The 25,892-nt window shown below is 39.1% G+C and overlaps 1 protein-coding gene across 3 annotated transcripts in view; it reads right to left on the bottom strand.

The window, feature by feature from the left end:
- Window positions 1–25,892, bottom strand: part of TENM2 (teneurin transmembrane protein 2) — a 523,470-nt gene that overhangs the window by 126,016 nt on the left and 371,562 nt on the right. For all 3 annotated transcript variants that reach the window (XM_068417288.1, XM_068417289.1, XM_068417290.1), the window contains one exon: window positions 873–995. In XM_068417288.1, coding sequence (XP_068273389.1) covers window positions 873–995 — 123 coding nt within the window. The remainder of the gene's footprint in view (window positions 1–872; window positions 996–25,892) is intronic.

Genomic DNA, 25,892 nt, shown 5'->3' with positions numbered 1-25,892 from the left:
CTCATCCCACCTTCACAGTACACTAAGGCCTATGAGGTGCTTTAACTAATTGAAACGTTCTGTCTTCTTATAATTTTTGCAATAAGCAGGGAAAGTCTTATTGTGATGCAGCAAAGAAAACACCTGAACCTCACCAGTAAAAAGCATTCAATTTAAATGATTAAAATCCTTTCCATGACATGTAATTTCTCTGTATTTTTAATACATGTTTTCTCAGTTTAAGAAAGTATTTCTGTTTCTAGATTTTCCCTCATTCTTCTCATTGCCCTGTCTCTGCCATCCTCCAGTGGAACACAGTTATTCTTTAGGAGAAAAAGAATCCATTTGTTGCCTACATTGCTCAAACTAATATCACAGGAAAGATTATTTACTATGGGTCACATTCTGCTGTCCTTGACATTTTCTATTAGAATTACATCCGAGAAAGAAGAAAAAACAGGCATTTGGTCCCCGCTGGAAGCCAAAGTTAATGACTTCTCTCAAGCAGCACAATGTACTTCTCCTACTAAGTCAAGCTTTTTCTCTTTCTTTGAGATCTCTAAACTATACCTGGAAACAGGACCTATAGCCAGTGAAATGTACATTTTTTGACTGAGCGCTTCTTCATTACTGTCTGAGGGAGCACATCTTCATTAGTAGATGAGGTTCTAGATATTACATAGTTTTGTGCACTAATGTATAGAGGAACAGAATAACAACAGTCGTACCCAGGCAGCAAAGCAGCAAACAACTACCAGCAATAGAATGCAGAAAACACCAGCAATGCTAAAAACAGCCTTAAAAAAAGATTTTGCATACATCGCAGTGTGAGTATATATATCAAAAAGTGCAAGAGAGCTGAACCCGTGAAGTGCCGAGCGCCACAGCCTCACCTCTGCCTCCCGTCGGCACCGCCGCCCCGTCCTCCGCGCCCGCCGAGGCCGGCCGCAGCCCGTTGTTGAAGGTGTGTCCGTCCGCCGGCTGGAGCTGCCAGTTCAGCCCCAGGAGGTGCATTGCTGCCGGAGACACAAGGTCGTGACAAATAAATATGCCGCGCACAGATAAAAATGTTGGGGGAGAGACTACAGCTAATTTCAATTAAGCATCTTTTGGAAAACACGGTAAATCAACTTGTCTCAGAGAAATGTTAATATGCTAAAAAACCAGCAACAACAAAAAAGCCCTGATGACTCACATAAATCTGTCTTATTTTTGTTCAGCTGTCAGATCTTCTAAATTACAGAAATACAAAAGGAAAAATGCTTACGACCCAGTATATATCAAAACAGAGAGGTAAGCATTTTGTTCAGACTTTGGCATCGTGTACTACCTTGCTGATTCACACATTACAGGGGGATAGACCCTTGGAAACAAAGTGCTACGGCAAATACTAGCTGCACATTTAAATTATATGTGATAATTCGTATGTTGATTATAAAAATAGCTTTAGCTCTATGTATACTAATGACATTGTAATGCAATTATTTTGTGTTTATTACAAGTTATTTAAATCAATAGATTTAACAGCCTCTGTCTTCATTTTGTAGATTAAACTTTGCTGACAAACCCAGGTCTTTGACCTCATAATTTTTTCTAAACCAGTGCATGACACTCATCCGTGTGGGCCACACGACGGAGAGCCACGCGCAGTGCCGGGCAGGGCAGGGCAGGTTCGCCTGCCAGCAGAGCTTTCCGGCAGCACCACAGCACCTGCCCCCCTCGGCCGGAGGCAGGCCGGGGTGGCCCCAGGTGCGGCGGCGGCCGTGCGGCTGCGCCTGACACAAGCTGTGAAGTATGAGAAAGGCCGCGGCAGCACCTTCGCAAGGGTGTGAGTTATAGGCACTGTGGTAGGGGCTAATCGAATAAGTCCTGTGCATAATGCATGAGACTTGACAGGTCTGAATCATTCAGCTAGTGGATTTATGGGCATCTTCACCTTGTATAAACAGAAGGTACCGGAATACATCTCCATGCTTTCATCATATTAACCCTATGGCATCCTCCCAATATAGAGTGGTGGTGAGGGATAGAAAAATCCGCAAAGCTGTTTTTATTCACTTTCTTTACATCCACCATCAGCACTCTTCCTGTTTACGTAGGATGTATGTAAACCTACATACCACAGAGAACAGCATTTGCAGTTACATACTAAAATGGTGTTTGCAGGGATTCACTGACAGTTTAGGGGCAGAAAATACATATGATTATGGGCACCTTTATAATTGTTCACTTCTGCAGTGTCAGATCCACATAAGATTAGCAGATATTTTGCATCCAATTACCAGCCATTGTAGAAGAGCTGTTGTGGTCCCAAACAGACCAGCAGTGGCCACACAGTTACGTGTTCAGAGATTAAACCTTAGGGATAGGTATGGCAAAAGACTTATCACAGGAACTGCAATTCACAGTGCTCGAGACATCACTCAGACAGATAACCTCCGAATACAGGGAATCCATTTAGATGTGACCAATTCTTACACATATTCCTAAAACCCAAGAAAACAAACCAAAGCACACCCCACCCCAGAATCCACCTATCCCATCTCCTGAAAATGTCTCAGCACACAATCTATGCAGAGTTTAACCTCCATATTTTTGACAAAAGCAGCTGAGAAGCAAGACAGCTTTCATAACATCACCTTTCCCTAGACATTCCAACGGACCAAGCAGATGTCTAAGAATAGTAACCAAAATTAGGAGACATTTTGTGTGAAGAGGGCAGTTGCCAGATTTTGCATTCATGCTCAATTTGCAATTTTTTTTTTTTTCAATTGGAAAAAAGATTTGAAAATACATTAAAGCATCTGGTATTTTAAAAAATACCAGGTATGAACCTGAAAAGGATGTTTTGCTGAGAAACTACTCAAAATTTATTTCTCAGGAATGTTTAAGAATTCCTGGAGAATATACAGAAATTTTATGTGGGGTCAAATGTTTTATTCAATTACAACATTTCTGTTTCGTCAAAACAAATATTTTAAAAGGCTTTTTAGTCAAATCTCAAGCACCTGATTTTCTTTTCAGTATGGCAATGAAATTGAAAAATTATTCTTAGAGCTCAAACAGCAAACAAGTCGCTAGCTCATACAGACTCTCCCCATCGAGTGAGAGACATCATGTGTGCTGTGGACGTGGGAGGGCCGGGGGATGCCAGGGAGCAGAGCAGCTTGTGGCGTGTTTGTGCTGTCAGCAATTCCCACGCGATACACACGCACCAGGGCTCCAAAGGCAGGGTTCAGCTGGCCCAGCCCCATAAGCAATGCGTGCATCAAGATTAAGTGACTTTCAGAGCCCCGAAATGAAAACAAATCATAGAGGAGAATTAAACTTTTGTGATTTATACTCTCAGTGTCTCTATTCAAAGTTCCATTTTTTTTTTGTTTTATTGCAAGCGCAACCATAAATGTAGGTCAATTGCAGAGATGAAAGTCTGCTGCTTCAAGTGTGAACCATTCCTCACAACAAAGAGATAAGGAAATCATAACTAGTAGTCTGTCCAAAAGAATTATAGTTGCTAACTTATAATTACCAGGTAAATTCAGACAAGGAATTAAAAAAAGATAATACCATTATTAACGTGGTATTAAGAAAAGCTTTGATTCATCTGCTTCCAAGTACGCCATGATTTCATTAATAACTCCATTGTTCTGTGTGTTAATCATAGATGCACATTAGGTAGGAGCAATTAGAGCTCCTTCCTAACGGGGCAGGGATTTGCATGTCTGCTATAGTCCCTTTCAGAGACACAGAAAAGATTACTATCTCCTGCACAGCTCACATATCCATTACGTGATCTACAAACTTCCACTAAGACAACTGAAACATGAGGAACGCTCACCTTCTGCCAAGAACACCTCGAGAAAAGTATGTCACAGGGGCCTGAGGGGAAAGCTCTGTGTTTGCATTGCACATAACAAACCTGACTGGCAGCCGAGCAGGGAGAACAAGGAGCTACCTATTCTCTCCTGCTTCAGAACGCTATGAGATGGCAAATCTATATGATTAACCTTTTGTTCTGTTAATCAAACAAAAATGCCTCCGGCAAAGGAATAAGTAGAAGCCCGTTTAATTAGAAATACGGGGATCCACTCAGAAGTTGAGTGCATGTGTATCAGAAAAGAAATTTGGGCGAGTGAATTTGTGTCAGTTACCTTTTTTTTCTGTTGTGGTGTTTGCTTTTTTTTTTTTTAAACTACAGCTGAATAATCCGTGATGCTGTGGCTTTGCCTTCTTCCCCAACGACACACCTTCATGAGATGTTACAATACTGGCCACATTTTCTCCAAAGGATATTCACCAGACAGTTGAGTTGGGATACTCAGCTAGATCCAAAGCTGATCATCAAGACGAGCACTGATTTTCCAAACCAGCCCACTTAAAACTCATTTTCCAGAACTCCCCATTTGGTTTATAGACTAACCTTCACCCCTGAAGATTTAAAGCACAAAAAAGTGCCATTTTATCTGTTACATGTATGGTATATTTATAAATTATATTTTACAGAGCAGTTACGTTACGTTATGTTTTGTAGGTATTATTTGCGTTTGTTTGCTTTTTTCCCCTCAACATTTAAGCATATTTTCTAAGCTCTTGTCCCTAATACCTGATTTTTAAACACTGAGCTTGTCAGAATTTATCTGGTTCATTTAACACTGACATCTAGTTACTCGGGATAGTGAATTGTGTATTTATATGCTCTAAAAAATGAGAATATAAAACCAATAAATTATTTGAGGTTTAGGTAAAAAGTAATAATCAATTTCTCACTCTCACCCCAGCAACACACACATATACACAGAGTGAAAGCGCCTCAAACTGGAAGAGAAACCTGCATGCACATCAAGAACAAAAGCAGAGAACTAGTTCATCACTCCAGGTGGTAGAGCTGTCACAGATCAATCTAAGGCTTACATAAGATAGAGGTTGCTATAGTGAATCACACACTATTTTAAGAAATCCCAAAAGGTATACAAATCCACAGAAAAATGACAAAACTTACATGCAAAACTTTCTTGAATGTTCTCTAAGACTCAGTAGTGTCCCCACATTCCTCTCTCAGCCTTCCCTTGTTCTGGCCATAAACCCAGTGCTCACTCCATGCAGAATTTAGTCTAACAGACAATGGTTTCCAAGTTCAGAAAGCTCTCTGTCTTCCCTTTGTGCTCTCCTGTCACTTTTGACCATGTATTTTTAAAATGAGAGACCCCTGGTGTCTTCATGTGCTAGAGATCTCCTTATAGTACAGTTCCGTGTCTGCCAACAGGCAGGGCAGAATCAGGTTTTGCACTTATCCCTTTACTCTATGGTATTCCTTCTTAACGGGGGAAATATGCAGATTAATGATCTACCATTTTCCCCATTCCTACTGCACCTTCCCAGTTGAGGTCTGGGAGATACGCACCACTTGCTTGTTAGAAAATTCACTAATCCCTAAGCGACCCAAAAAGATGGGAAGATTATAAAAGTGAACAGAATTCAGAATGTTTCCACAGATTAATTTTCCAAGTTGTCAGGCTTACTAAACCCTAAATTATTGTCAACCAAAATGAACACATCAAACCACGATCTCATTTTGTCAGGATATATCTAGTCATATTATGTTGAACTGTAGCAGACCAGTCTCTTTTTATGTGAAAAATACATTGGTCCATTATACCATGAACAACATTAGCAAAGAAACACTCAAAGCACGTTTGCTGTATGTAGGCTGTTGCATTACAGGCGAGCGGAAACACTAGAAGTTTCCTTTCCATCCACTCATGAGGTGAACAATGATGTAACTCTTGCTATTCCAGTACACTTAGTCTTGAGCAACATCAGTGTGATTTCCAAATCAGGCCTAATGAATCATAGGCCAAATGAATCACAGACATAATGAAACAAAAGGTACCTAACAAATCTTAGCAGTATGTAATTTTATAGCATATATATTCAAAGAACTATCTGCACATCTATTTTTTATTTCATATGGTCTGTATATTATTTTAATTCACCACAATACTTGTATGAAGCAAAAGAAATTTAGTGTTTTACACTTCTGTGTGCATATAAATGTGTAACCTGGATAACCTGAAAAGAATAAATGTATCCCCCCCCCGAAAAAATAATTAAACATTATTATATGCTTACTTTGTATTGAATTTTATTCAGCTGAGACTTGTGGTTCTTTACTAGTTACTACTTCTTGATCATGCAACAGAACTCCAGGAATATCAGAAACTGATCTTACTGATCTCAATTAGTATTCATAAAATAAGTTACTTAAAAGACTAGACACATAGTAGTTTAATGTTCTACTACTATTCCTCTGGAGAAATAGGTTCAAGTTAACCCAAGTCACAAGTGAAATGAGTGCGTTAGGCCTATTCCCTAGTGATTACTTGCCCCCATTACAAAATGAATGCACAATTCATCACAACTGACAACCTCTCCTCAAGAGACGCCCAAGACAGGAATAGCAGGGGTCTGAAGGTCAGAAAAGAGCAATGGAGGAACTGCATGGCAAAAACTCACACGGTGCCTGAAAACACTACACTGGATTCTAACTAGCTCTTTCACGTCTCTGTCTGAGGAGCATGGATTACTGGGTAGCTATAACAAGAAAAGTAAGAAGCCTTCCATAGCTCCTCCCACATCTGAAGAGGTTACAAGACAGTTCACAAATACACACACAATCAGAATTTGCTGAACTAAATCTCATTTGAGATCCATATTTTGCTAACATGTCTTAGAATTAAAGGAAACTGAACACAGAGGACAGCTGGGCTTTGTCAGATGGGCAATTCTGCAACCGTTATTTATGTATAAAGTACCTCATCATTGTGGACATCAGTAAAAGTTCTCTCCCACAAAATCTGGACTTGGCAACAAACACGCCTGACAAAGATTTCAGAAAGTCTTAGATGTTTTACAGAGGCTGACACCATCCTTTGCTCGGTACTGTTGCTGGCCAGCCTTCATCCGCATTTGCAGCAGGAGGAACACAAGCACTGTCAGTATATGCAGATAGAACGGCATGTATGACTCCTCCTATCAAACGATGGCCGAGGCAGTTGTCTCAAAGAAAGCTGCTGAATCCAAGGACCCAGACTCACAATTATACTAATGCCTTTTCACATTCTGTTACCAGCAGAAAGAGACACTGCCCCCATGAAGTTCTAATCTGTCACTCCTCCACTTTAACATATATTAAATGCTTGGAAAATCATTACCAAAAAAATACAAGTCTTTGTTACTGAAAAGCAGCAGTCTTAAAATAAACAATGTGAACAAGTATCACCTTTCCTTGCTAAAGAAACAATGATGTCTCTCATAAAATTCAGGACTAACTGCCAGAACTTTCTATTCTTCCCTGAATACCTAGTGTGACCGTGACAAGGATGCCAGAGTTCTCCGGAGAGTATCCAAGAGATCTCAGACAAATTCATCACATTCCCAGGCCTTTTCCTAAAAGCAAGCACCATATGGTTTGCTGGGTAGATGTCTGCCATTTTTGATGTATTATCTACAGGACAGTTAAAAGTAGTAATTAAAAAAATCCAAACCTATCATACATATGATAGAATTCCAAACATAAAACAGGCCGTGCAGGGTGGTGGAACAGTCTGCTGCTGCTACTGCATTATTCAAAAAGAGGGCTGGCTGAGAACTGCGTAAGGCCATAACGGAACCAAGTGACTGGGCCATAAAATGGCAGACGAAATCCAAACCCGGTTAAGATAAAATAACATATGCTAGAGAGGAATAATCTCAACTCCACGTACAAAATAATGAGCTCTGAACTGACTATTATCAAACCAAAGAGAAATTTTGGGCTAGATGATAAAGTTCCCTGAAAATGTCAAGTAAGTCAAACATTGAATCATTACGAGAAGAGCGAACAAAGCAAAGAATATTGTTATGCCACCTCCCCCCAACTCATAAAAGACCTACAAGAACCAAACCCAGCTGCTCCTACACGTATATAACACTCCTTGGTGTATCCACTAGTCCCAATGTTTCTTGAAGTGTTTGATGCATTTTTACCCCTACACTGTACCACAGCATGTCCCTACCTATCCACCAGCCCAGACAATCTAAGGAATGTTTAGATCAACACATCCCAGTCAAACCCTTGAATTTTTATGCTGCAAAGCATTTCCTAGAAGCAGTACGATTTTTAGGTACCCTAGGGCATAAGCTTCAGTACATTTAAATCGGCTGAGAATGTAGTATATAAAATGGCAGTTGCTGACATGCCACAAAGTTTGTGCAGGTTTCTCAACGTAGTGTAGTTATTCACCAGCACAACAGTAAATACTCTATTTAATAGCAAAGCAGAGTCAGTTATGATTATGAGAGACGTATTTTCAAAATATCTTGTCCCTATCTCAGGCACACAGGAGATAAGAATTTAATTTTTACATTTGATACCAGAGATTAAAGATCAGGTAAAAAAAAAATTCTGTGGACTACCAGTACTTAGGGAATTTATGAACTCGTGTTGTAACATTAATGATGAAGAATCCTATAGACTTCACATTTAACATTTGGATGTACTCCTGATCATATTGTCTCCTCCACTTGTGAGCATTCAATTGTTTGCAGGAAAGGTTAAAGTAGTATTTAAAAAAATAGATCACTTTATCTAAATTTAATATTACTGTTGGTAGAATGTATGCAAGAAGTACTGCTTATTGACTGTGACCACTGAAGCTCAACAACGAATAGATGGCTTACTTTCAAGGTCATTCATTCTCAGTAAATCATCTTAATCATCAGTATGCTATTTGGTATGCACTATGTTTTCTTAATAAATTTAAATTGAAAGTTCATTTGGGAACCCCATTTAAAGCACCACCAAAATACACAACTTTAAGAACTAACAGATCACACTATTTTCATTAAAACAATAAGTTTTCCTGTATTATGGCGAGAGAGCACAATAAAGAACCATTTTTCTTTTATCCTACACACAACATTGAACAAGACCTTTCACTTCTCAGAGTCACTTCTTTAGTTCACCATGTTAAAAAGGAGAATTCCATCAACCACAATGACACTGCTGCATATTTTTATATCGTGTAACTTGTTTTTTTCCACTCCTCCATCAATTGAATTAAGCTGATATTGTTATTCACATACAAGCTTCTGTATGATACCCATCTACAAGTTTCTACTCTTGTTAACTGTGCCTGAGCTCTTCAATAGTTTTACTTAAAATAACAAGAATAACTTCTTGTAACTTTCCAGAGAAAGACACAGTGTATTTTCTGATTACATGAGGAAAGCTGTGAGGACTGATTACCCAGGAAGTTTATGAAACAATGAATGTAATAAATATCAGGCTAGTGGACCTGTCAGCCTTCTCACAGCTGCAGAGAGAACGTAGCTTTGTGCTTCTCCAATCCACGAGTGATCCTATAAACGCAGTCACAGTAAAACTCGAATTTCAGCACCTCACTTTCCGGGACGTGAGCTGAGGGAAACCCTCAGCAGAGGCAGACCCTTATCTTTGCTTCTGCACTCTCGGTGAGGACAGCGCTTCCTGCGTAAGAGGGGAAAGCACAGTGCCTCCGCGCTGCGGCAGAAGAGTCAGGCATGCTCCTTCCGCTCGCCAGGGAGACACGGGAGACATTGTGCCTTTGGAAAACACAATGGAAAGGAAAGTTGACTTCATACCATCTTAAACATAAGAAAGCAATCCTTAGGCCTGATTTCACCCTCAACATGTAAACTCTTTCAGACAATAAATTGTTTAGAACAGGGCTTTTGCTTTATGAAGCATCCAGCCCCAAAAGCATTTTCTAGAAACACACCATAAAAGACCTATGAATGAGTGTATTGGTATAATCAACATCAAAACTTTGCTGGGATTTATCAGTTGCTTTCTTTTGAATAAATGTTACTAAAGATGAAAAAGGAGATGGAAGGAGGGCTATAGGATGGTTCATTGTCACTGTGTTCATATGGAAGAAACAGAGGCACCTAAAAAAAGCAATTTTTTTTTTTTATTTGGTCACACCTCTCCTCCCAAGCTGACGGATTTCTTTCCCTGTGCACATCAGCAAACTGAATGGAATGAATTTTCAAAGCACAGCATGAAAGATATACCCACAAATCCCATTAGTAGTAATATGATTTGTGTGCTTATCTGCCGTGCAATGCTTTGAAAGTTCATTCCTCTATGTCCAACTTCAGTCTTTCTACTTCCAAAAATACTTGAAAAGCTTACACACGCTTGCAGTTACTTTGGGGGTGGGGGAAAACTGAAGGACGTGAAGACCTGGCTCCCCATTCCAAGGATAACAACAGGAGAGCAGAGCTTCAGCCTGCAGGAACAAGAGTTGTACCTTGGGTAGCTGCTCGTTCCCCGGTCACCATTCTAACTGGGACCGAGAAAGAATCCCTGGTTTAGACTTTTCGACTTTTCTCTTGTCACTCTTCTTGACTGAAACATTTTGATTTTGTGCCATTTTCAGCAATCTTTTTTTGTCACAGAAAGGGTAACAGCATTGCATGCTACCTTCAGAATCTGGAATCTCATGACAAAGACCTTAAAAGAGAAGCAGAATACAGCGCACTATTCATTTATTCTCGTGACAGGCCTTAGATAGTACAGAGCATAGAAAACTGTCACAAGATTGATCAGTTCCTGAGACTGTATAAAATGACTCACTTCTTAGAGCAATTTTAAGAGTCAAGGCTGCAATCGTTTTGGTCTTGCATCTGAAATAGACGGCTGTAACTACTAAGAAAAGTGTTTATGTTCTTATTTACCTAACGCAGCATCTTTCAGCCTGGAAGGTCCCAAATCACATTATACAATATCCACTTTACCAGCCTTGCCAAAATACAGCCACTTTTAGAACAGTAGAAAGGGATGCTCTTGACTAAAACACAATAGAAAACCTATTTTTTTTTTAGCAATTGTGAGCATTTAATGCTAATACAAAGTAAATTGAATCCAATTTTAATTTCACACCTAAAAGACACCATTATCATGAACAAAGTACCCAGCTCGTCTTTATTCTGTTCCCGTAAGGAAGAAGAACCTGGTTGAGGCTTGAAACTAACGCTTCAAGGAATATAGACACAAATATACCCTCTTAAATCACTGATGCCTGAACTTACAAGAATTAGAGTAACTCCTTGACTTTTAATACTGACTGTAACCCTAAGGCATATCATGTCAAACATTTATTCGACTGCATTCTTCTTCCGAAACTGCAACTGCCCTAATCTCCACAAACTTTGAACAAGATTTTCATAATCTAACTGTTCCAAAGCATTCAGACCTTAACTCAACCTCTGACTGTTAGCCATATGGATAAGAAAATAGTTTTTACCTTTATTACTCCTTTGCATACACTAAATGAAGCGGAACGGCATGATTACGAACGGCCAAATTTCTGTCCACAGTGCAAAAAAGTATAATTTCTACTCACAGAGTATATTCTTCCCTTAAGAGAAATTGTATGGAGTAGTTTAATTTAATCACCTGACTGTAAAACCTTGCATGAATGATAAAATTTAAGGTTTTACTCTCTACACAACTAATTATTGGAGTTAAAAGTTCATTGCAAAGCAGAAATAAATGTGAGGATGAAAAGTAAATACATTTCTTCTCCCAAAGCTTCTCATTCATTTTCAACACTATAAACTGTTTATACTTCATTATATGCTTCAAAAGGTATATATAAACATAGCCTAAATTGTACCTTGATATTGCGATAAAGGTACAGATCATATTTAGCATCTAGGCAGATTTAGACCTTCTGTATGCCTTGCAAAGCTGACATTATTAATGTATTGTGAATTAGATGTCCTACTGATTCAGAATGGAAACATATATGAAAATGAAACATATAGATTTTATTTGATAAATATCTTACACAACCAGTCTGTTACAGACTTGTAACTCATACTCCATTGTGGGTTTTTTTATGGCAACTTTTTAAAAAATAAACAATTATCAAATTGGACTTCAGTTATGTTTTCAGAAATTTTTTTTGCATTGTCCTTACATAATTTCTATTAAGCATTTCCCATAACGGGTTTACTATAACTGGGATATATTCTATTTTTAATCTTATACCTGCCTTATTCTTGGCAGGATTCAAAGTCTGAAATTTGCTTATTTTGCCTTCACAGGAAAAATAATTTTTCTAACAAAGCAGAGGGTGAAAGCTTGCCCTCCTGCATCTCATCTTCCCACCTAGAATTCTAGAGCAGGTAAGGAAGTGCAAGCTGCAAGTGAGGACATGATTTCAGTGTGATCACACCAATATGGAAGTACATTAGAAAACAGAGAAATCAATGAAGGGTTTATATGATGCCAGGATTTTAGTTTCAGATCACTGCTTTATTTTGAAGTGGCAGAGTTACAAGTTTTCAGACTGCAGCAATATACATTTTACAAGGAATTTCTATGTGTATATGTGTGTGTGTTCATATATGATTATCAGCTGCATCACCAAAACATCCTGTTACACAATTTCATCAGCCACTATAGGAATGAAGAAAAGCTTGCATATGCATTTTAAGTCCCAAGAAACATCATGATAGCATACCAGTCTACATAAACCCATTTCAAGCACTGTGCACCATGCATAATGGAAGACAACTATATTTAATTTGGATACCTACATCCCGATTCAGCTAAGGAACATCATCATAATATACATTTAATTAAATATTAATATTTGTATTACTTTTCTTTATCTATTATGTCTTGAATCGTCTTTTATAATATGGATGTCTTCTTTTAGCCCGCACCCAGGGCTAAACAATAACCAGTTGTTGTATCACCCAAGGCCCTCTCCATCTGAGAAAGGGAACTGGGAAAAGGAGGGAGACTCATGGGTTGAAATGTAAACAGATTTAATAAAGTAAGATAACCAATATTAATACTAATACAAAAGTTATACTCAGCCCATAGAGTGGTGGCAAGCTCCTCCAGGGATCATGACCGTTGAGAAGAGAGGAGAAGGAAAAAAAAAAAAGTAGAGGAGAGCAGAGCAAAAAGCCACCACCATCCCCAAGCAGCTTTCCAATTCATAGCAACCCGTTAATGTTACAGAATACACCTGTGGGCCAGCCTGGGGCAGCTGCCCTGGCTTTCACTGCTGATGGCCTTGATCACCACCCCACAGCTGGCCACAAACTGAGACAACATGGAACAGAGAAGGGATTCTATAAATTTTATCCCCGCAAAACCAGGACACATAAAATTCACAGCAGAGAGTAGAAATCACTGTTACAGATGGAACTGCTGTCCACAACAGAAAGATGAAGCCAGCTTATCGTATAGAGCATCTGATATCTGATCATTTTAATGAAGCTTTCCATCTCACATACAAAATGGTGCAAAAGCCAATTCCACTGTCTGAGGTCAGCAATGCAGCATGCTCATCATCAGTCAGTTTAGAGCTGTTTAAAATCAAGGCCCATTGTAATCAAGGTCAAAATTGTCACTGACTTCAGTGGAGAGAGCTTCACTCCAGAACTTGTCTATATATTTTAAGTATCTGAGACTGCGAATATCGTAACAATGCCTGAAAAAACAGTGTTTTCTGCAGGCAACAGCGATGCATCTCGTAAAAAACTTTACCCTCCAAAGTCAAAGGTTTAAATTGCAGGGCGAATTGGACATAAGTGATAATGCATTAGCACACGCATCACTGTATACAATTAATTAATCATAGAATAAAATACGAACTAGATTACATACCCTCAAAACCCTTTGCCGTCAATTACATACACTTTGTAAAGCATAAGTTAATTATGTTAAATGATTAATACAATAAATTTTAACATATGTAACAATGTTACTTAATAATACCAATAAAATAACCAGGAATTATCCTTCAAATATACGGTAGCTAGAACTACACATTAGTACTTCACAGCTAACACTCAAGTTCCACTTCTTCATGTCTGTAACACCCAGCTGGCCAGCAACCACACCAGGATTATATATCTTTTTTTCTTTGATGGATGAAACAGTAAATAATATCTTAAAAAAGCCCAACCAAACCCTAAACTATATTGAAAATCCATCTAGCATTTCAGCCTCACTCTTCACTATGAAATTTATTTTCCTTTTTCTTTTTCCTTTCAAGAATTTCCTTCATCTTGGAAGCAGGTATCAAAGCTGCTCCTTAATAACTTAAATGAAAAATGACTAGAAACTCCTCAGCGTCACTGTATCTGACAAGTTTATGCAATGTATTTACCTTCTTTCACAATATTGCTAACATTTAAGTACCCAGAAAGTGCTACAGCTGAGATTTTTTTCCCATCCATTTCAATTTGAAAATGATGCATTTGATTTTACGGTCTAATAAGAGAAAATCTGCTTCTGTCTACTGGAAGTGGCTGTCCACACTAATTAGTGAGAAATAAAATATACACAACCTTTATTTTGCTAGGATATGAACAGATATTAAAATGAAGACACTACCAAACCTATTCACAGATCTTTACAAATCTCACCTTCCAGGACAGGTTTAAAAAAAAAAAACCAACCCTGTGATAACACCTACAGTTATTTCCCCAATTTTTCCATTTAAATGTGATTTTGACAACTTAATGACTGCATTCTTTCAAAAATAACCATGGTATTATATGACTGCCATGTAAATGTAGCTCAGGATTGCTATCAGTTCATAAAATTATTTCAGAAACCTGTTCACATCCCGTGTTTTTGCAGTTTACATAAACTGCAGCTCTCACTTCATTCTTGCAAAGTATTTTAACATTTGCATTCAAGTCCTCAGAGGTAAATTTTCAGCTCGGATGCAGGATTAACAAATTTTCATCCCTATATTACGCTGTGGAATTTTATGCAAAAGCAGTTCTCTTTTTATAGAGGACCGCAGGCCTTTGGGACGAAACAGTCTCTGGAGCATTGCATTGTTAGCACTCAGGTTGCAGAAAGCACCATGAAAAAAACCTGCTTTCTCACTGTGCTTTCTAAAACGTAACATTACCCAATGCAATAAGTAATGAAGCTGAAATGATCAGATATTGTCCTGAACAAGGTAACGGACTGCACAGTACCCGTGAGATCTGAAGAAGGAAGGCATTATACTCTGCTGTATATTTCTGAGTCAGACCTATGAAGTTCTTTGAATCAATTTTGTATTTGAAATATTTTCAGAACTTACCTTCTTCATTTTAGCAAGCTAGACACAACACACTCACTGACTCTTGTCAGGGAACAATGGGAGGGACTGAGCGCGCAGGGGCTAAGCACTCTCATTGACAAAACCCGAGGATGCTGCAATAATCGTCCTGAGAGGCTAGAAAGGAAACAAGACTCTATGCTGACAGCTTAGCTCAGCGTGAACTCTCATTTTTCACACAGAGCTAATTAAAAACTGAAATTAGTTAAATATGGAAATGACACTTGCAAGCACTTTAGCTGAATTCTGGCAAAATCCCTCTAGAGTGCTGCGACGCTACCCGCTGTTTCAAAACTCCCCAACTGAATTTCACAGTTAAAAGGCTGAGCAAAGCGAAAGTTATTACAGAGATTTCCAATTCAAAATGTGTCTGTAAAATTCTAAATTAAATTTCATGGTAGCCCTTTTAGTAACTAGGGACATACTGTGCAGTCCAACGATATGGTGCTCAAATAACGTCCCCACATGTATTCTCTGATTATCTCACCTTTAGGCACTGTGCTGGTTGTGCCAGAACTGTGAGGCTCACAAGGATACCGGCACTACAATGCAACAAAGATAAGCCATGTACTGCTACAGAAGCAGTTATTTGGAAAGCGCGGACGCATGGCGCATAAAGGAATTACTTCCACAGTTTAACAGCAGAAATCTCAGAAAATTAGAACCCAACAACCAAAATATTTTATGCCTCATGATCTTAATTTATAGTTGTAAGTGCTGAATAAATATGCAGAGAAGGGTCTATACTGTAATAAATTGCATGGCCTATATATACCAGTGCTTTACAGGCAAGGTAATAATAAAAAGCACTTCTGCATATTTAAACAGGAATAAAGAACCAAGGGACTGGATATGCATAAAAGGTATGATGACTGACATTAGCTTTTTGACTAAAGCACCATGTGAATTCCATTTTGGTGCACGTGACTTGCCTAGTATGCATAAAAGCAAGGATATTTGCCCAAGGGCAAATATGATTTCTGAATGCAATTTAACAAAACCCACGCATGGAGCCGATAATTTTGGATCCACACCAAGGCATTCAGGAGAGCCAATCACTTTCAAAACAACTGGAGCGTTCTGATTTTATTGTTTTTCCTACATTCCATCCCTTTACCCTGGAGGCAATCCCCTCCCACTGGCCTGCTGCCACTATTGCACCAACAAATTTCTGTCTAGGAAAGTCAGCAAAAAATGCCACATAGCATGAAAGCCACTGTTACTCCCAAGTCTGCTGGCAGGGGGTATTGCTGCACCCAGCCTGCCAAAACCTCTTCCCTGGCAACTATCTGTATAATCTGTATATTACACCCAGGCTTTGCTAGACCAGGGCCTTGAAACATCCCAGCTTACCCAGCTGGAAGGGATATGCTGCAGCTGCACCATCATACCCTCTTATTTTATTGAATTTTGAATATGCAGTTTCAAAGCAATTCAAATGAATTTGCCCAAGGCCTCAGATCAGTTAAACTACTGATACCATCTGCAGCAGGCTTCCTAAATTTGAAGCATTTAAAAACAGGTGACAGGATAGGAGCTTTCAATATAAGGACTGACACTCATGAAAAGCCTGCTAAACAAACTTGGTTATGCCCCATTTTGGCAAGGACGGAACTGTATGGCTTTCAGCCCAATTCTCACAATAGCACTCATAATAAAGGGAAGTTCCATTTTAAATTATTTTTTAAATCACATGTATTTTTCCAAGTTAAAAAGGAAGCATTTATCTGATCACTGAGTTTCATCTATTTTAGAGCATCTACATGAGTGGAGATAAAGAGCAGACTATGATGAACATGAACTCTTAACAAGAGGGTGTATTAAGGAATCCAGAAACCAACATCTAGCAGGTTGAGGCCTGTTTCAAGTTTATGAAACTCCAATGAGGTCATTAAAACATGGGTTGCTCTAAAGAAGGAAATCCAAAGGCATGATTGTAATATCCTTCTCTTCAAGTAATATTTTTAACAATGCCCGTTGCTTAATCATATTCGATACCCTTAAACATCCCAGATGATGCTGAAAAGTATGTATACACAGTATCATTTAAGTCCTGCAGGGACACGGAGACTAACAGCAAGACTACAGTAAACAGATACTGCATTTTAACCAAGGTGTTCTACAAAACAGTGGAACTGTAAATATCCAGAAAGGGCAGAATAATAATTAAAAATATCTTGATGCCCAGGACCATATTCAGTTACACTGAGCTGAGTCTCCTACAGATTCTGCACTGCCAACAAAACCCAGATCTGCCAGCTTAGGACACCACTAATGTTTCCCCACTCATAATGCCATCCAATTCTTCTTCCAGCAAGCAGAGGCAAAAGATTAAATTCCCTGTCTAGCAGTTGTCCACGCCCACGGTCCATTTAGAATATGCCTGATTAATAGGTACAAGCTTAAAAACTACTGGGACGTATAGCTGGCTGGCTATCAAACCGGGAGCCAGAGCCTCAGTCAGAGGAAGCAGAGCATGTCAGGTACCTCCGTGAGCCAGGTACCCCCAGAGAGTTTACAAGCTAGTTCTTCAAGCCATAGGCAAGAATAAGACTCCTAAGATCATTCAGTCTCACTCTGAACTGCTGCCTCATACCGATTTTCTTTGTAAACAGAGCCTAAAATCATCCCATAAGAGGTGGAAAGAGTCACTTCTTGACTTTGCCAAATACAGGGTCCTCAGTGGGAGCTACAGAGATTTTGCCCCGTAAAGTGATTCTGGCGTTCTAGATTGTCTAAGTCATTAAATGAATTCTTTGAATTGTAAAACTTTAGTCAAGGTCATTTGCAAATGCAAACTTTGCATTCAATTATGTTTCACCAGCGGATGACACAATTACAAGAAACAAAACTATTTTTATAACTCAATAGTCTTTTCCCCTTGGTTATCAATTTTTAAGCACAAGGCAAGAAAAAAAGTGTGCTTTTCAAAAAATTCTGAACACATAAATGTTTCAGATCAGTTCTACTGCACAGAACAAGAAAATGTTTCTTTTAATAGGTGATTTGATGTAATTTGCCTCATGATTTTTCTTAAGGTACAGCAAATGTCGAACAGAAAACAGCACATATTTCGTTTCAAGATACAGAGCCAAATTCATCCCTGCATCTTCTTCATGCCCCATTGGTGTAAGACAATTATTTTCAATGTAGCTATATCAGTGTGAAAAAGGAATAATGCAATCATGAATCAAGTCCATACTATTTTTCATGACAATTCCTCTTCAGCAAAGACTCAGATATAACCTAGTGAACCACAGATCACAGTAATATTTTATAAAATTTATTCAACAAAATTTATTAAATAAACTTACCTTTCTGCCTGTATCTTAGCAACCCTTAAAACACCAGAACACGGAACAAGCCTACAAAAATTTTACCTACAAATGCAGACTTTGCTTTTGAGAATAGCTGTGCCAGCATTGATGGCCATAATTACGAGAATAAATTTTGCAGATTGGGGCCATAATGCATACATTTTACCTGTTCCTGCACCCAGTCCTTAAGGTACCTCTTAATTAGTGGTATAATTTTCTAGACTATTCACTAGATCTGTCATGTAAATTCAATAGCAAGGACATTAAGGCTTCATTACAGAAGACATAAAAATAAAAGTATCCTTAAATAGCTTAAGTGTTCCATGGCCACTTGTCCCATGTTTCATGGTTTCCACTGATACCAGTAACAGTGAGCTGGAGGAACAAACGTGGCCAAAGGCATTGCATCTTGGGCTCGGGCATCCTTCACAGGACCAGTTTTATGCGCTGTGACCCACTATGGCCAACGAAGTACCACATACATGTTATGTCTTACTACAAACCCATCACTAGAGAGCCAAGAACAGTGCCATCGAACTGAGGTTCAATAGCTGCATGCAGAACAGGGAAGTGAAACTTGATTCCTCATAGAAAAATGCCATGGGACTATATGAAAACTGCAGGAGCTAGTCCACAGCAGTTTAATCATATCTTTAGATAGACGGCAGTAAATCCTTCATATTTGCAAGGAAAACTGGTTTACACTAAAGCAACCTGCAGTTTTCCTTTCTAAGAGCCAAGAAGCAACTTTATAATCTACACATGAAGTATACAACCACTGTCAGCTTTGTGAAATGAGGGAGAATGCAGTGTCAATAGGACTGTGTCTAATTGATAATTAGACCAAAGAAAGAGATACGGGGTTAAACCCCATACTCTTAACACAAGATTGTTCCCTCAGTACCTTTTCATCAGCTTCTGCATGATTCAGAGTTTAAATTAAAGCTTCTAACCCTGAGCTCAGTGTTGTGAAAAAAATCATAGGATCGTTTTGGTTGGCAAGGACCTTTAAGATCATTGAGTCCAACCACTAACTGAACACTACCAAGTCCACCACTAAACCATATCCCTAAGCACCACATCTAGTTGTCTCTTAAATACCTCCAGGGATGGCAACTCCACCACTTCTCTGGGCAGCCTGTTTCACTGCTTGATAACCCTTTCAGTTAAGAAATCTTTCCTGATATCCAATCTAAACCTCACCTGGCACAACTTGAGACCATTTCCTCTCATCCTATTGCTTGTTACCTGGGAGAAGAGACCAACACCCTCCTCGCTACAAGAAAAAACAGTTCAGGGAAGCCAGGGTCTTTGCTCAGCTACAAACAGGGCCAGATCCTCTCTGCTTGAGCCCTGGGACTCCTTATCTATTGTGGGCAAAAGAGACATTTCGTGATCTGGGAAACTAATTTCTTTATTAGCACCAGGCTGACATCGCAGATGTCGCTAGTCACCCCCTAGTTCCTCACACCCCTCATGGCTTCTCACTGGCACTGAGAGCCCTGCTGTGGCCTGCAGCCAGGCCAGGCGCGTCCCTCTCGCCTGCCGGGCCCCTCGCGACTCTCCCCCCGCTGTCCTGCCACCAGCACTGCACGGCCTTGCTCTGCACAGAGCCCGGCCAAGCCTGGGGCACTCATCCTCCAGCAGTGCCAAAGGCTCCGTGTTCCCCAAGAGAAACGGGACAAACACGGCCCCCACCACTTCAGAAATGCTGTAACCAAACCCATGTACGATAAATGCGGGAAGGAGTGCAAATGATTCAGTAATGTAAATATCGATGCAGTAGACACGTAAGAAATGAATTTAGCAACATCCCCTGTTAAATATCCTCATACAGGATTTGTCAGAAATACTGTCAAACGCTGTAACTAAAAATCTGAACCGTTCTCAAGCAGCCACAGCAGCACTACTCTGGTGTACATAAGGCACTGGTATCCTGGAGACTGAGCTGGCAAAAAGTTAGAAAACAAAGCATAATACTGATGGTTTTCCTCCTTTTTTTCTAAAGGACAAATATGAATTTATCATTACTAAAAAGTATTCTTGACACAAGCACTGCAAAGGACAACTAGCTGTGACAGGGACACAAAACTGACTTGTGAAGGCCTGCCTGGCAGCTGCTGGGAGAGCAGAGAGGTGGGAGGCGCGGGGTCCTGGACCCCATCCCCGTGACTAACCCCGACACAGAAGCAGGCTGTATTCTTTGACATCACCCAGCTGCCAGCCATGGCATGCTGCTTAGCTTAGTTTACCTTGAAATCTCCTCATGCATGGCTGTACGATGCATTCACGTAGGCTGATGATTTAGTGGTTGCCCGCTAGTATCAGAGAAGTATTTTTCCCTTCAGTGTCTGCTTTGTAAATCAATTGCTAAATTATGTGCTTCACAGTTTTTTGGGCCTCTATCTGATATAAGACACCTGCTGTGGCGATAACTGACAAAATATATGGAACCTGGGCTGAGGATGAGGAAAAGACAAGGAGGACTCTGACTGTCTTCAAGCATGCGACCTGGTGGCAGAAATGCTCAGGCAATGGCAAGCGAATGCTGTAGATTGGAGCTATTGAACTTTTTAGTAGCACAAGACACTGCACACCATTGCTTGTTCCACCAGAGTACAAGCACTTAAAGAGCAATCCTCAAAACAGTAAAATAAGACGTACTCAGTTGTGTTTCAATTCATATACATCAACAAGAAAACTTGCATTTTTCTATACTAATTCCACAGAGAAATCAAAGAATATAAAGCTATCAAAAAAATGAACAAAATTCTACAGAGTCAAACTTTAATGATCAAGAAAAAGAAATCTAATTTTATTAATCTGTATCATGGAAATATAAGCGATTTAAAGCAGCATTGCAACATCTCTCCTAATTAATCTAGATCAGGTTATTTGGATGAAATCACAATCTTACTGCGCAGATCAAAATATTCACTGTCTTCTCCACAAAACAACTATTAAAATTTTTAAAAGCAATTTGGGACCATTGGCAAACAGAGTTGTCGACATTACAAATAGTTACTGCTAACATTCACATCTCCTTATATTTTTTTCTTTCTTTTGCAAGGACTTATAATTTTTTTTTCAGTAGAAACATACAAATTACTTTCCTTGAAACCAGACTCGATTCCTGCAGATTCTGAAATGAGAAAACAAGTTATCACCACTAACAGTAACACAAACAAAACAGAACTTCTACATGTGATAGCACTGAAAGAAGGAGCATGTAGTAGCACCATTAGAAGACAGATGAGTAAACCAGAGGTGGGAAAGGGAGATTACTGTGCAGAGTAATTTTGAAAGCTTCACTACAGGGTTGGGATCTGCTCCCTCCAACAGAGAATCAACCAGAAAGCAGAAATAACATGCTGGTCTTTCTCCTTGTTCTGTAAAGTTCTTTTCATCAAGTTGCATAGGAAATAGAATAGAACTTGTCATCTTTGCTTCAGAACAGAGCATTAATGCAAAATACTTAATTATTATTGTTACAGTTTTTGCCACATTGGATTGTACTTTAACTCATTTTACTTTTTAAGGTGAACATCCTGCTAATACAAGACACCAGACTGATAGCCCCAGAACCTGGTATTTGCCACTTATTCTCAGAATAGGAGTAGCACTGAAAGATTCCCCAAGTGGTCCAGTTTCACTCCTACTCTGAAGAATTTTCTCCTTTATCATTGTCTATTCTGGAAAAATAACATACCTCGGCTAAAATAATGATAAAAAGTGACTTAACACTGAGTGTGGGCAAAAGGGTGTTGTGCTATACCTGATATCCTGGCAACAACCAGTGGATTCACTTAATATCATGGGCTTGGTTCCCCTCAAGAGAGCCTCCTCAGAGCTGGGCAGTGCTGATTTCTATTTCCCCTCTTCTCAGCTTACAGGAGGAAAAAAAGCGCAGGGTGCGCTGCACTTCCTGAAGGAACAGTGCTTCCACAGTAAACAGCCTGAAAAGCAATCTTTTGCCCCACAGGGACAATAATTTGGGGTCCTGAAATAAAAACGGATAGATAAGGTTGCTCTGGGAGAGTAAATCCTGCATCCTAAAAAAAACAGGAAGATTTTAATTGCTTTGGTAGCACCCAATGCTACAGCCCTCTCCTTGCATAAAGTTACCTGGGAAAATCAAACTAGCTGGGGAACAAGTGGTTAGGTGGAGCAGAACAGTGAGAAAAATCCTGACGCACAAGTCCCCAAAGCTCAGTTGACCCTCATATTAAGTCCTAATAGAATATCAGAACTCATCTTAAATAGTATACCAATATTCTTCATTAAAATAACTAACAAGATGTTAGTTATTCACAATTAAAGGTGTTGAGATGTTAGTCAGAAAAAAATATTTTGCCTATTGTAAGGGAAAAGAATGAGAAAACATTGCTCCAAATGTGATAGGAACATCTAGGATTCTTCGGAAGGTGAGTGTAGTGAATCTCGTGTTATCATTCCAGCTCTTGGTGAAGAAGTCGCTTCATTATCAACAGACAGAAACATTCACACATATCTCTCCTCCTGAACTACCTGAAAACAGGCATGAATTGTCTATCATACTTTACCACCCTGTGCTATGATTTCTTTCTGAAACCCAATGCTCTTCATTAGATCTAGTGATCACATCATTTTTAAATACCAGAATATAGAGCCTGATACCACTCAAAAGAGACACTCAAAACCAGCAGACCCAAGATCCATTTTTTACAGTAATGTAAAATATATACATTACTGAAACTCAATTTAGTCATCTGGAATGTAGGAATAATAACATTTAGTTTCCCCACAGTAAAGTGCTTATAAGCTAAATTAGCATTAACAACTATTCATCTCAATTCTAGAAAACAGTGAATCATAGCCTTAACTTCAAGCATTATTTTTAAAAAATGAATAAATTTCATTGAGCAGGAAATAAAACTTTTGTCTTTCTTTTCAATTCCTCTGACTATCATTATTTACCAGAAGCTAATTTAGTCTATTTACAGAAAAATCAAGTCCTTTTTTTTGGCTCTTCTGTGCCAGAATTAATCAGAAGCAGCATGATTCCATGTTTAATTTCAATCACAGCAGCTATTGCTTTACAAATAAAACTTACAAAATTTATTGCTCCTAAATGAGATGCTTGCTTTTTCTTAAGGAAAATAAAACTTAGAATAATGGGTTCCTCATGAACTTTTGCTTAATTATGAGAGTGCCACAGAATATGTGTTTTCCCTTAATAAAATCCCAGTGCATAATTAAAATTGCATTTTCTTGAAAGATATCAGCAATATCTGGGTCATCTAGAAGATGTCCAAACCATCAAGCATTAAAATGCCCATAAGGAAATACAATTTGGGGAAGGAGGAAGAAAAAAAAATATTTATGATTAAAAGAAATCTATCAACCCTAACTTCGCCCACGGGGGCAAGCGCTATGAGGTGGTACATGCAATTCCTTTTGTAGACCTGGGGACTTAGTTTATTTCAGTTTAAGTTGACAAAGCTGGTTATCAATTTTCTAGCTAGACTTACTAAGAGGATAGCAGAATTTAGCCCCATCTGTTAGTCCTTGGCTAGGACACCAGTGCTATTTGTTTTCCTAGCATGGTATCCCCGTCCATTTCTGACTTGCAAGCTCATACAACAGATTGATGGTGCCAGAGAGACACCGTGAAGCAGTGTCTGCACCACTGCCAAGGGCAGGGAAGAAACGGATGGTCAAATCCAGATGATCTTACGTTAAGAGAGGAGGAAATGAAAAATCTGCACGGACCCCCCCACCTCCCCTCTCACCCCGTGCTCGCAGGGCACCTTCGGCCAGTGAAACAGAGAAGACTTTGCTTTAAAGCCTTAGAGGTGCCTGAGGATACTTTCAGCTCAAATTTTGCCCAACCACAGCCTGGTTTTAAATCCATACCATCAAAATGAGAGTTAGAGGGATTTTCCTCAGCTTCGTAACTGGGACAAACTGCTTTGTCCTAAATGGCTTTTGCCTAAAGACTTTCTCTAGTGCTCTCTTTCACAGAAACGTACACAGGGAACAGCAGTTTTTTGCAGACCTGGCTGATCTGTAAATCTGTTGGGACAGTCTAGATTTAGTGTTCAGTGAACCTTACGTATGGTGTACTAAAACTTATATAAAATATTGCACTGAAACAACAGCTGACCCTGTAGCAACCATCGGTCTAAGTCACATTTCTCATTACAAGAGTACAATTTTATAACTTATTATCAGTAAGTATTAGTGGCCAATATGTACTAGATTACTCCAAAATACTAAACACTCTGAGATACTGTGAATTTCACCAAAGAGAAGTATTTCCAGTTACTGCCTCAGCTATTTTTGTACACTTCTCCCCTGCTGCAGAACAGCCTACACAAACTATGATTAATTTTCCCGTTCCTGACTTTACTCACATGTGCACTTCCAACAAACTTCAGAAAGGTATACGTGGAATAATTTCAAGAATGGGCCTAGGGTAAAATTCTGACAAATACATAAAATAAGCAAACTAAAGAATAGGGGAAATATTGTAATTGGTTCTGTCAATTTATAGTAATATTAGTTACTTTTAGTACAGAACAAAATATTACCTACATAGGACTTAAGTGCATCTATTAACACACAATAAAAAGCAGGTGAAAAAATCAGTAAAATATAAACATAGAAATCAGTTCAATTTGTAGGTATCTATACACATAGACACAAACAATAAGCAAAACTAGAGACATGTATAATATAATTCTGTCTACTACAAATTTGGCCTTTTCATAATCTGCAGCCCAAACTCTATTCTAAGCTTGCCATTTCAATCCAGACCTTTTACTTCCAAAAAAAGGCTCTAGGGAAAAACTGTTTACATTTAGGAAAAGCTTTAAAAGGTAAAACTATCATAGAATAATATCATCGTTATCTTACCAGACTAGTCAGAGAGTTCAAACTGAAATGGCATTTTATGCTAAGCCATAATGTCTCAATTTGTAAATGGCATGCAGGGCATCTGTATTACTGAAAACCAGGGATAATGACTGCAGGATTTCCAGTTCCTGAGCTGACAAAGGGGATATTTCACGAAGGTGACACACATGGGTTTCAAAGGCCTCCCCCAGTCCACAGCTGGCACTGAGAAGTAGCGTGACTTACTAAAGACTGAACACACGTTGCATGCTGCGCGTGCATGTTGATGTAAATGGTATTTAACAAAAGACATCCCAGCAAAAGAGGGTAGGAAGAAGCCCCACAGCACTACAGACACTTCAGGTGAGAAGAAAGCATCTAGGATTTTGTATTTTCCTTCAGCCAAGAAAGGACGTGATCGTGTTCAAATTTCCAGCCAAGGGAAGATTCACTGTTCTCTTCAATACAATTATATTCCTTCACCTTTACCTACAAGTACTCGCATGCCTAACCCTTATGAGACTAGCTAAACAGTGACTGCTTAAAAGAATCA

Source organism: Nyctibius grandis, chromosome 22 (genome assembly GCF_013368605.1).
Source record: "Nyctibius grandis isolate bNycGra1 chromosome 22, bNycGra1.pri, whole genome shotgun sequence".
NCBI lineage: Eukaryota > Metazoa > Chordata > Aves > Nyctibiiformes > Nyctibiidae > Nyctibius > Nyctibius grandis.
This window is presented reverse-complemented; position numbering and strand designations above follow the sequence as displayed.